Genomic DNA, 13,460 nt, shown 5'->3' on the forward strand with positions numbered 1-13,460 from the left:
TATAGCAACAACACAAATATTGACTCACAGAACACCACGCTTCAGCATAATTAAATGGAAGATCATACTTTTAAATGGAAGTATATGAAAAATTAATAAGCTGAGGCCACCAGCAAAACAGAATAAAGATTTTTGCTTATTTTTGCATTTTTTATTCACCCCGTGCGCCGTTTGCATTCTCATGCTAATGCTTTAAGATGAAACCCTCAGAGGTCAAGTGAAAACCTGAAAAAGAACACGGCTCGGAATGAATGCTAGCCGTTTATCATCTTCTGAAATTATAAACGTGGTTTCCGTTATTTATTCGTATGTTTTGTACAGCGATAGAGCTTGTTTGCATTCGACGCGTTCGGTTAATTAGAAGCAACCTGAGGAACCGCCGTTGACGAACGAATTTATTCCTCCAGTAATGTTTCAGCATGCTTGCAGAAAGACTATAAACTATAAAGAATATAAACTCTCTCTGCTTTTTTAACCTGTTGGTGGGAGATGCGCGGAAAGCGTTTTTTCCTTTTTTGGTTAGATTCTGAAAGGTCTTGGACGACTACTCGTTTTTTTACTGCCGCTCTAGTCGGTGTTAACTTCATCTCAGCCTCAGCGGTCTTCTGCCAACTCCGAGCTTCGAAGAAAACTCACGTCCCGGTTATTTACGAGAGGTTTTTTTTTTTTGGCCGCGGTAACCAAAATTGTTGATGAAACATCCCTTAAAAAGTGTTAGCGCTGCCGTGAACTGTATGAGCCGAACAATATGCACGATTTATGAAATAGCATACGCCGAATGAGAAAACTGACAGTTTCGTGAATGCGCAAGCAACAAGTTTTGCAGCCGATGAACACGAAACAATACGACATAAGCAACGTAAGATGTTTGCTTCCCTCTTTTAAAAGCTGACAAGCTTATTTCATTTGTTATTTAGCATTGTCTTCTGGTTGCACTTTCGTTTTACAGTACATGCACTTACGCTCCACTTCCCCAAGAAAATACTAAATAATAAATAGTACGCTACGTCTAGATTTCAGTGATTCTTTTTATTTCATAAGCAATGTAGTACTATTGTTGAAAATGGGAAGAATGTGTCCTTAATTGCAATCATTGCCTTGAAGTGAGTTTGTCTGAGAGCCGTCTGTAGAAGAAAAACAACAAATTTTTTTATTTTTTATTTTCAAATACCTGGCACTGATGCATCAGTAAGAAACATCTTTAGGAGCTGTCTACGTTCACCTGCGTTTATGTTAATAGTTGATTTTTGGGTAACACTTTACAATACTGTGATATTTGTTAACATTAGCTAATGTATTAACTAACCGTGCATTAGCTTGTGGCCATAATAATGCATTAGTAGATGCTAAGCTAACATTACCTATGTTTAATGAACGCTGTAGAAGCGTCGCTCGTTTTTAGTTCATGCTAATGTTTACCTCGTTGTAAAGTGTTACCGATTTTTATCAATTCATTTTGCACTAGTTCTCAATTCCCATCTGTTTTTGCACACGGGAAATAATGTTTCCTTAACACTTCTGTCCTCGTTTCTCAACGCAGGCCACGTCTCCGTAACTCGTAGCATTCACCATGGCCTACGTTTCCATCCCTAATGAGGTGACTTCAGCTCGTAGCCATGGAGTTAGATTTTCTCTTAAAAATGAGTCTGAGATGTCTCTCTTTCTCTCTCTCTGTTGTTGCAATCTGCCCTATTTTCTTGCACACGGCGTGCTGGTAAAGAAGACGAATGGTCTGCCATGGCGTGTTCGGGACGGGTCTGTGGTGTCTTCCCCTTTACTGTAGCCTCACCTCCACCCGTGGCATCTCCACCGTCCTCTGCGTTTAGAAAGATTGATCTGAGCTGACTCTTTCCTCTTGTTTCCCGCAGTCCCAGGAGGCATTGCACCTGAATCTTTAACCTTCACCCCGCTGGATGATATGATCTTTCTGAAGTGGGAGGAGCCTTTGGAGCCCAATGGTCTGATCACACAGTATGAGGTATTTATAAGCATTATTATTTATATTTATGTTATTTATATTTATAATTTGATTAATTAGTTATGGAAACATAACATAATTCAAATATTAAGTTAAGGAACTGGCCCCGCCACCAGACCATGATGTGGGGCAAGAACTACACAAATATGGATGCCCCCTGTATGTCTCATATCTATCATATCTTTTCTTTCATATTTATACCATAAATACCAAGTTAAATCACATGAGTGAAATCACGAGCCACTGCTGACCTGTTTTGCACGATTTATATAACAGTTCAGTAAATAAGACATTGATATTGTGTTATGTTTTATTGTTTATGCTTATGCTCAGTTTCATACACACACACACACACACACACACACACACACACACACAAAGTCTGTTAACATAGCTGCGTTTAAAATTGAACTGGAAGTTTTTAGTTTCTGAATGAATCTACTTTTGAATGAATCGCGTGAATCAATGATTCAAAGACTCATTCATAAAAGAGCCATTTACTTAATTCCTGAATGAATCAGCTCTCCGAATGAATGACTCATAAAGACATTTAATGCCACCTGCTGGCAGATTTAGTTTTTTATTAGAGCATAATAATAATCATAATAATAATCATCAACAGCATAAAACATTAAAGAGATTGTTCACCCCCGTCATCATTTAATCAAACCTGAATTACTTCTTTCATTTTGTGAAACATAACCTAAAAGAAGGTATTTTGAAGACCGTTGATAACAGTTTTGGTTACCAGTGACTTTCAATGTATGAACTAAAAATACTAATTATCTTATTTTATGTTCCATAGTTTATGTTAGGCCATCGTAGCATTCATTTTCATGTGTAATAAATGCAATTTATTATGTCTTCTTGATACTTTCTCATTTAACACAAAATAGCCATTTAAATAAAATAAATTAAGAAAAATGAATAAAACATACTGTTTCGGAAATAATAATAATAATAACTTGAAGTTTTTTGGACAGTAAGCTAGTTACATTAAAATTAAAATTACAAACTTATTGTACATTAAATATAAAATGCAATTAGCTTATTTTAAAGTGCTTTTTGACTCTTAGTCATATATTATTATTCATTATCATGAATATTTATTATATTGTTTTGGTAAAAATGTAAGTGGTAAATTAATTAGACTTCAATTTCATTTTCTTTTGAAACTTGCACGAGTTGAGCATGAGTAGGAAACTATAACTTGAAATGCAATGTTGAAAAACACAGCAGTGTCGATTATAATCAAATACTTTACATGTGGTTTTAGTCAAAATAAATAAAAACACTTGAATTATTAAAACATGATTCAATTTAACACGCTTACTAAGTGCACTCTTTAAAGTGGTTTTAACTCTTAAGATACAGTCATCAAAGTTAAGTCTCTTTAAGTACACTCAAATGTCCTTTTCTTTCGTTCATTTTATATGATCTGCGAGCACAAATAATAATAATAACAATGAAAAATCTAATAAAGGAACAGATTTGAAGTACACTACAAGTGCCCATTCAGTACAGTTAAGTGCACTTTGTTTGCACAAGGGTATGTGCAGACAAAGCCTTTTCCAATAAGTGTGTGTGTGTGTGTGTGTGTGTGTGTGTGTGTGTGTGGAGAGGGGCCCGACCGCACTGTGAAATGCTGTTTTTCCCCTTTGTTTGATATTGAATTGCAGTGTTAATGAAAGGGTCAAATATCGGCACGATGTTGTGAAAAATGATTCATCGTACTGATGTTTACGCTGTTTCTTTTGATCGTGCGGGATGAGGTGTATTTCGTTTTAGCTGTTACGCAGAATTCGAAGCTTGTTCGATTGGGATTGTCTGAGCTTTCAGGGGTTTGTTGTCGTCCCTTCTCAGTCAGCAGTCATTATCGTGTGTAAACTCTCTCCCCTCTTCACGGAGCCTAGGTGTTCTTATGCTAATCGTGCTGTAGTTCATTCTCCAGGCTTCAATTAGTCGGAGGGGGCCGGGGGGGCCACAAACATAATTGCTTATTTGGCTCGCAGAGGCTGTCGGATGAGGGCGACTGTGTTTAAGTGCTTCAGTCTGGTAACATTTCAGTGCTCAGCTGTCAGAGTGAACACATGTAAGTGTCTGAGCTCATTTGGGAGCGACGTGTCCGGCTTTGCTTCACTCCGCCGTTGGTTCTCTCAATGGATTCGGTAACGTTTTCTCAACGGCGGGTTGCTGACGCGGCGTTTTCATAAAAAGTCGTTTTGAGACGAAGCGTGTAATTTGCGTTGATGGATCCGGAGAGGGATTACGAAGTATCTCTGCGCAGATGAAATCTGAGGATCGGTCAATCGAAGTTGACACGATATAGCGAACGTTGGTTTGAACGTAAGGGAAATTAGCACACGAACGTGCGAGTTTTAATTAAAAGCACATTTAAAAGCGCTTCTTTTTCTGCATCAAACCGAAAAAAATCTTCTGCTGTCTCTTGCGATGTCTAATACAAACACAGTATTCCAGATCACACGCATGTATGATGTAAATAGAGAGGATAAGCGTTGTTTAAGCTCTCTCTTGTGCAATATTCGTTTTTTTATTTGGAGTGAATTATGAGTCAGACTTTGTAGGTGGCTTCCCTGACTTCCCTGAGGAGCACTGTAGAGTGAGGGCGGCAGCGAAGCAGTTTCAACAGATTCTTCAAACAGCTTGTAGTTGAGACAGTCATTTTAAAATCTGAAGTGCGAATTGCCGGCACTAAAATAAAGGGTTTCATTGCAAGTTAAAGTGTTTATAGGTGTCTGTAGGGATGCCGTTTAGGTCTGAAGCTCAACATCGGAGACAGACACATTTAACTGATCTAAGACAAATGATGCTCGTGCTCTTATACATCATTTTTCCTGTGCATATATTTCTGAAAGATCCTTCAGTGTGCATCAAGTTTGTCATGTAGCAGAAACGTATGTAGCGTACTTTCCAGAAGGCCAGCAAGGTCTTAGGAAGTATTTTAATTTGTTGAATTGGTGGGTTTTTCTTAAATGTGGGCCAACATCATCACAATTAAAAGAACCAAAGACTTAAACTACTTCAGTCTGTGTGCATTGAATTTATTTAATACACGCGTTACTGAAATAAATGTATTTTTTCACTGCATTCTAATTTATTGAGATGCACCTGTATTAGATTCAGCTGGACTGGATTCTTCACAATTTCATTACGGACATGAAAAATAGGGATTATGTAAATTAGTCCCTTTATATAAGCTTTGATAGCCAGCCATCTAGTCAACGACATATATTTTTTTCTCAACAAATGTGAGAAATTTGAAATTGTGAAGATATAAAGTTTCATTTGCTTAACGTCCCTGACAGATTTTTTTTACTTGACTGATAGCTGCTCATTTAAACCGTTAGTTGATTAATCACACGTTTGGATATTTAATTTCATATTTCCATAGTGATAATAATACAATTAATATAATAAATGATTGAAGGTATAGTTCCCCCATCCCAAAATGACAAATATATAAATCTCTTAAAGATTAATTAATTGCCACATCATTAATTGGATTTACATTTTTAACCGCTTGCCGGCCCCAACTTATATATGTATAAAAAGAAATGGAACCCCAAAATCTCAGCTGGTGTTAAATGAGTCGATACTGTAATTTCGGAATGTAATAAGACTCTGTCGTGTGATTGCTACCGTTTACAGTAAAGGGACATTTCCTCCGGACTCACTTATTTTTTTTCCGTTTTCAGATCAGCTACCAGAGCATCGAATCGTCGGATCCCAGCATTAACGTTCCCGGGCCGCGGCGCACCGTCTCCAAACTAAAGAACGAGACGTATCACATGTTCTCCGGGCTTCACCCCGGCACCACGTACCTGGTATCTGTTCGGGCCCGCACCGCGAAGGGCTTTGGGCAGACCGCCTTGACCGAAATCACCACCAACATCTCAGGTGAGGAAATGCGCATCACCGCGAGGAATTCTGGGATACGAGAGCCATCAGAAAACCTACAACTTTACTCGCTTTCAGCCACGTCTCTCTGAATCTAAAGTACTTAATTATAAGTTTCCCACTAGAAGCTAGATGGGCTTTGGTTTTATCGCTGGAATGAATGTAAGACGCCTGCGAGGGCCTTTTAATTGGTTCAGGATTTATTCAGACTTTATTTGGACTTCATTTAGACGTAATCGCAGCCAGGCAAAAGCTACTCTTCTGGTGAGATTGACTGTCTGAACCACAGAAATATTGATACCAAGGTTTACCCAGGCTTAAGTTGACAAACTGACGGCAGAACTGAGCAAACTGGAGGGAAAATGGCAGATCCTTTTGGGAAATGCTTTTCCTCTAGTGAACTTATAGGCTTTTGGTAGAAGTCTCTGACTTTGCATTTTGCAGCTCAATAAACTGAAAATTAAAAAGAAACTGATTAGCATCAGCCCCTTTGGTGGTTCTGACCAAATAATGAAGATTATTTAAACAATCCTGTTTAATCAGATTATTTTCTGTCTTCCAGAATTGTGTCATTTAAAGTCCACGTGAAATCAGAATTGACTGTATTTATTTTGTTAGCTCAAATTGCTATTTTTGTGGTGAACAGTTCATCCGTTCAAGTCAATCCACAATTGATTCTTTTCTGACGGCTCGGGAATGAGCGTGACATCATTGACCACGCCCCTCCAAATGTCAGCGTTCATTCCTGTTTGAAATGCTTACTTTACTACATCCAATCAATTCGCAGTACAAAAAACAAGCCACACCCTCCATTTTCCTCGGTGAGCTCTAAAGTCAAATTTCAATTTTGTTTCCTTCAAATTGCGAGATATTACATCACAGTCACAAAAAAATCTGAATTGTGACATAAAAACCTCAATTACCTTGATGTGTTATTATTATTACTATTATTATTATTAGATTTAGTGGTGAAAACTGATTTCCTTTTTTTATTTATGGAGTTAGATAATAGTGGATTTTTATATTTAAACATAATAAATTGTGGTTAATCAAGTGTGAAGGTATGGTGAGATGTATTAGTTAAAACGATGAGTCTTTTAACCTGCGGTGTCTTCTGAATAAATAAATAACTAAATAAATGTGATTAGTTGTGACAAGATAAACATTCAAGTAAGACCAAGTGTAAAGAAAACAATAAAACAACTTCCTGGAGGGCACAGTTTAGATGCAACCCTAATTCAAAACACTTAATCCAACTAATCTGTATTTCCGGTTTACTTAAAACCTATATGGTGTGTGTGTTGGAGCAGGGCTGGAATAAGATGTTTGGCATGAACTGTTCCTTTAGATACCCCCCTCCCCCAAACACAGCTGAGTGAAACTTTTCTGTGTGTTTATTTGCGTGCCTCTTTCTGTGGTTTGTTCCTTAAAGCAAGTCAATCGTAACATCCCTCAGCCCCCAGATCTAACGCTATCGCTGTGATGGTGGCTCTCATGCTTCCTCACTCTAGATTTTCAGCTTGTTTCGGTACGCCGAAGGCTGAGACATTGACCCGTTTCCCTGTACCGGCTCACTAATTGACTTCCGATAATAAGCAGGAATGGGAGCGGGAGCTCTGTTCTGCGCTCACCCCTCAAGAGACTTTATAAAGGACCGCGGATCGCTCTCATCCGCCTCCATTACTGTGTTTCATTGCCCTTGTGCGGTGTGCTCTGTCTGGGGCGGCTTTTGTTCTCGGTGGAGCAAAGCAGTCAAGTCGGCGGGAAAACCAAGACTAATTTAAAAGATTTCTGTGTTACAGTTGCCGGATTATTTTTTTTCAAACGAATAGATCAAAGGTGCAACTTCTGTCATTATTTACTCATCCTCGTGTCATTCTAAACTTGTATTTTAGGTCTAGCTTAGTGATATTCCCCTCCAGTTGAACTGACTGACTGACGTACTGCAGACCAGCGCAAAAGATTAGTTCACTGGCGCCGAGTCTCAGGTTACCCAGACGGTGTTCACGCTGGCACGAAAATCAGTTTCTTAATCAAATCTGTTTGATCTTTTTGCTCCCTTCACAGCACCGACGTTTGATTATGAAGACGTCCCCTCTCCGCTGAGTGAATCTGAGAGCACCATAACTGTACTCCTGCGTCCAGCGCTGGGGAGAGGAGCACCTGTGAGGTAATAAACACTATGTATAGCATATTTATATAAACATTTGGAGGTTTAATGGTACATGTGTAGGTACTAAAAAAATGTGTACCTCTGTGTGGACTATTGGTTTTTACGTACCTTACTAAGCGTTTCAAAGAAGTTTAAAAACGAGAAATAGAAAAACAGGTTCAATACGTGAATACCTGGCACATTTTTTACACGTCGATATAGGTATGCATTGCGAATATCAAGGGACTTACGCTAAAAGTTAATGCTCTCTCGTGTTGGAAAATACCATAAGCTTACCTGATGGTGGTAACAAATAAAAAAAGCACTCATTGACGCAACCGTGCCATTTCAACCTCCTTTTACACAGATTTGAACTCTTGATTTAAGAGTAGCTACACGGGATTCGAGCCGGAGCTGCTTGACTCTCAAGTTCATCTCTGTACTCTGCGAGCTACAGAACAAACTTACCGTCTTTGAAAACCCATAGATATGAAGCTGGGTATGTGTGATGCTTGCATCCAAAAGCATCAGTTTTCAAATCTCCCAGCATGTTAATAATATGGTATTCTTCGAGCTTTAATATTTAAAACTCTGTAAATTAGTGTGAAAAGGAATAAAAGGTGTCAGAGTTGTACTGCTTCTAGCGTTCATTTCTTTTGGAAACTGCAGTGATATGTACTTGTTGGTACGTATTTTGTATTCGCTTATTCTATTCTATTTCATGAGACCAGGTTGGGATATTTTTAACAGGAAATTGAGACAATAAATGTTTTGGTGCTCTTTGATCCTGCGTAACATATCGTCGAATATGCCTCAGATTTAATGGAAGCAATGAGTGCAAGCGAGCGGGATCATAGCATCGTCTTTATTGCCAAATATACATAAATGAACATCTCATCCCTCACATAATTGCTCGATTGTATTGTTTGAGTATAAACTTAGGCTAATTGAATTTAAGTCTAGGTTCTGTTGTAACCTTATAGTCGGCCTAATGTAAAGGGCTCCCTATAGTGTAGAGCAGAAGCTGAGGTAGATTTTTATCCCTAAGCAAATTTAAATTAGAACTGACTTTGTTTAATGAAAGAACAATTTGTTCAGTAATCCATTGTTAAATTATAATTAGTGCTGTCAAATGATTAATCACAATTAAATTGAATCTAAATGTGTTTACATGTACATGCATTTACACATATATATTTATATTAATATAATAGATTAAATATATAAACATAACATATTTTTTTAATATAGACATGCATGTGTATTTAATATATAAGTAAATGTATAAGGATAATACATATTTTCAAAATATATATTGTATGAGTGCTGTATACAGTGAGTAATGTATGTTTATTAATTAATCGCTTGGCAGCACTAATTTTAATTAACGACAGAACCCAGACTTAAATTCAGTTAGCCTATTCATTTTAACTATAATAATCAACACTCAAAAACAATCTGCTCAATCTTTCTGTACAGCGCCTATCATGTGGTTGTGGTGGAGGAGGACGGCTCCAGACAGGTGAGGCGGAGGGAGCTGGGTCACATGGAGTGTTTTCCTGCTCCTTCCTCTCATGGGGAGAGTCCCGGAGGAGGTGGAGGGGCAAGCGGTGCTCCGCCTCATTACTACACCGCCGAACTCACACCCAGCAGCTTACCGGAGGCTACACCCTTCACCGTAGGGGACAACCACACCTACAACGGCTACTGGAACACACCACTGGACCCCAGCAAGAACTATCTCATCTACTTCCAGGCCTCCAGCAACTTCAGAGGGGTGAGTGTCCAATAAACATCTTTCCTCTTTCTTAGTACACATTTTCTTGGAGAATGCTTGGGAAGGGAAGTCAATAAAAAATAGCAAATATATAGAAGTATTCAATAAATATAAATGTTTTATTGATTGATTGATTGATTGATTGATTGATTGATTGTGGTGTTTTTGGTGTTCAAGAAGATTTGGGAAATAGTTTGGTTTATTTCAAACTCTTTTAAAAAGCTAAGGTCTCTTGCAAACATCCTCATTGTAATAGCCATGAGACGTGCTTTAAAGTACCTGTATTATGGGTAATAATGAAAGGTTGATATTTTGGTTTTGGTTATTTAGAAGCATGCTAAAAATTAATTTCTGAATCGTGTCCTGAGTTTTAACCTCATCTTAGGACACATCCCAAAAACGACTTTTAACCAATAGATATCGTTCTAGCTCAGGGGTTGCTATGTTCCTCCTCCCAAAATCATAAATCGTGAATGTTATCTTATCAGTCACATGGTCCGAATTTTCCCGCTCTTGCAGAGTGTAAAATTTGGACGTGATTTCTATAACACGAATATGATACATTGGACTAAGAATTGATTGGAAGAAATGGTTCAAGCAAAGAAATTAAAACTCATGAATATAAAGCATGGATAAAAAACTATTAACAATTCCATAGCTATTCAGTGAGTGATTAGCACATGATAGTTAAATGTGTGGGTTACATATAATATGAAGCTATGCATATAAGTGATTTAGATTTGTTAAGATGATTATGCGCATGTATGTGCATGAAAAAGCAATTCCTTTGCCAGTTTGTGAATGCAAGGGCAGTTTTGTGAAGACCAGAGGTAAAACATCTGATCAGGAGTCCTGAGAGGGTGGACGGAGATCCATCCAGCAGAGTTTTTAATAATTGTATTCATGTGATGATCATTATGTACTCCTTCCTGAGTTGAAATTATCCATAAGTATTCTTTTGCGTTAACGTTGCAAGCTGTCCTGTGGCAGAGTCTGTTAGATCTACTTCAGGCAGGCAACATGGTATCAAGGGCAGATTTATGATGTTGTTGTCCTGGAACTTCGGCTTTTCATGTTACACTGTTCAGATCGAATCTCAAGCTGATTCTCTCTGATACCCTACACAATAATGCAAACCCGTTCCCTGAGATAAAGAGAGAAAGCAGTGTCTATTAGGAATATTATCACTGAATAATAAATTGTTGGCCACCCCATCAGATATTATGCATTCAAGCATAATACACTTGTCTGGGCTTTGATCCTCTATCTTGAAATTTACATTGGGGCATCAAAGACATATCCAGTCAATAATATGTTTGTGAATCCTTTGAAAGTCCTGCGTTGCTTGCTTATATAATATTTTCTGATCTAAGACATAATGACTCGGCTAATAGCACACAAACAGCTGCTTTTTTTAATCCGTGTAATGATACACTGTCTACAAATAGAAAATTCTGGGCTCTCTCTTTGAACGGGCACCTGAAGATTACTGTAAGAGCCTAATGGACAAGCCTTAAAAGAGCAGACTTTCATAAAAAGGGAAATGAAATGCAATTAGGACAAAGGAACCAGAGCTGTTTATGCGTGAGGCATTTCCCACAATTGCACAAGACCTCATGGACGTCCCACAAACCATCTGGAAAACTGTTTTGTGGACAGTTGAGCATTCGGGAAACTTGGAAAAAAGATTTCAGAAGAGTATCAAAAATTTTTAAAGGAGTTAATGATTTACCATTTAATCATCACCCAAATAGATCAACTTAAGAGAATAAGTCCCGACATTTTGGTCAATTAATATACTGTGAAATAAATGAAAGAGGGACAGCCCAGAAATACTTAGACTAAAATTTTATTTGTGGTTAAGAATAAACTTGGAATAAGAGCCTGGTGTATATTGCACCTCAACAGAAGAAAAATCAAATAATGTATTTATATGAGCTATACTGCTGTAATTGTACAATAATAATGAGAAACACTTATATTCTGTTCATGAATACGATGAAATGAATTTACAGAAGAGGCCCCTAAGCTGTACAACACCTGGTTCCCTGCTGGTGTCGCTTACCTAAATAACTCGACATGACTGCCTTGATTTTATACCCCACAGGCGTCTTCTCTGCTCCTTGATGTGAATGCAGCAGCTTCATCCAGAAGGGAATAGCCTTTTGCTGGCATCCTCCGGTTGTCTTTTCTTGCATTCCCACATCAAGAAGATAGCAACTTCCCGTGGATTCCCTACAATGATCGGATGAGAATACCAGGAAAGAACCATCACCACATGATGATCAGCTAGTTCGCGAGTGTTCAAACAGTGAACATTTCTGCTGCTTCACAGGTGATGGAGTCTGTGACAATTTGCTGACTCTTTGACAAGATCCATTTGATCTGAATAATTTAAGTATCGTATTCTTTTAGCCATGGTTTAAAAGCTGAATAGGTCATTGTCTTCTTCTTTTCTGTGCTTTCTGCACAGATCTTATTGAGGTCTATTCAGCCCTTAACTCTGCAAGGCAATGCATAATATCCTCTTCAGTTCATCAGCTCTTTGAGACTAGTCTGATGGTTCTTTCCTAGTATTCTCACGAGATCATTTTCCATTTAATTTTCTCACTTGAGACATCAGCACACGAACCCGTCTCAGACATTCTACCTCCCTCAGAATTTCCAAAAGCCTACAGCATATTGATAGCAGCTCCTCGATGCCTCAAATTATATAAAATATCCCACAAACCCTATTTTGACCTGGTATTAAGATGCATTACAGTGGAAGTCGTCATCCAAAACATGCATTACTGTTTCCATCTGAGAATAAAAAGTGCATCTCCTGTGACCACTTATGTTCAAATTTTAAGACACTTACTCTTTATTTTACATCCTTTTAGTGAGTGCACAGAGTGGGATGGATAAACACTATTACAGGAACGACTTATGATGGAAAGAAAAAGCTAATGGAATGGATAAGAAAGCAAGCTGGTAATGATATTTAAATAAGTTTTAGACTCGCTGTTTACCTGCTAAGGATCTGCTCTCTCAATAGAGGCAAAACTCCCAGGTTCGATAGGATTAAGCATGCCTTGTATACAGCTTTATGCTTTATATGGTTCAACTCTATTTCCAGTATGATGGTTTTCCATCAATGTCAATATTATAGACTATTTAATCCAGTGGTTACTTTTTTGGATTATTGCTGTGTCCCTAGTTTACAGTTTTACATTAGCACATTGTTCTAGACAATCGGTTGTGAAGATTAGTTTGCATCTCATTGTCTTCAAAAGAGTAGCACTGTTTTATAAGGATGGTAAGATCGACCAATTCGCTCGGTGCATTGATACATCCGTCAACATTGCAATGCATCAGTGACGTACAAAGTGTGCAACAAGTCGGCTTTTGTATTTTATATTGTATTCTAATATGTTTGCACCAGTAATAAACAATTTATTTATAATTATTAGACCTTAGAGGAGTCTAGACCTTAATCTTCCACCAAATAATCACAAATCCAATATTAAAAAACACTTTGGGTCTTTAGGTTTAAGAGACATTTTGATTAAAACCTATGCAGTTTGTAAAATAAGTAAAACATGGATACAGGGATAAAAGCCAACTATCTGTAACAAATAGAATTTCTTAGCTAC

General features: G+C 37.8%; 1 protein-coding gene across 7 annotated transcripts in view; it reads left to right on the plus strand.

Moving 5' to 3' along the window:
- The window catches only part of ptprua (protein tyrosine phosphatase receptor type Ua), a 183,936-nt gene that overhangs the window by 123,607 nt on the left and 46,869 nt on the right, over positions 1-13,460 (plus strand). For all 7 annotated transcript variants that reach the window (XM_043218191.1, XM_043218192.1, XM_043218195.1 and 4 more), the window contains exons 9-12: positions 1,869-1,978; positions 5,695-5,896; positions 7,964-8,066; positions 9,528-9,825. In XM_043218191.1, coding sequence (XP_043074126.1) covers positions 1,869-1,978; positions 5,695-5,896; positions 7,964-8,066; positions 9,528-9,825 — 713 coding nt within the window. The remainder of the gene's footprint in view (positions 1-1,868; positions 1,979-5,694; positions 5,897-7,963; positions 8,067-9,527; positions 9,826-13,460) is intronic.

The sequence above is a fragment of the Puntigrus tetrazona genome, chromosome 19 (assembly GCF_018831695.1).
Source record: "Puntigrus tetrazona isolate hp1 chromosome 19, ASM1883169v1, whole genome shotgun sequence".
Lineage (NCBI taxonomy): Eukaryota > Metazoa > Chordata > Actinopteri > Cypriniformes > Cyprinidae > Puntigrus > Puntigrus tetrazona.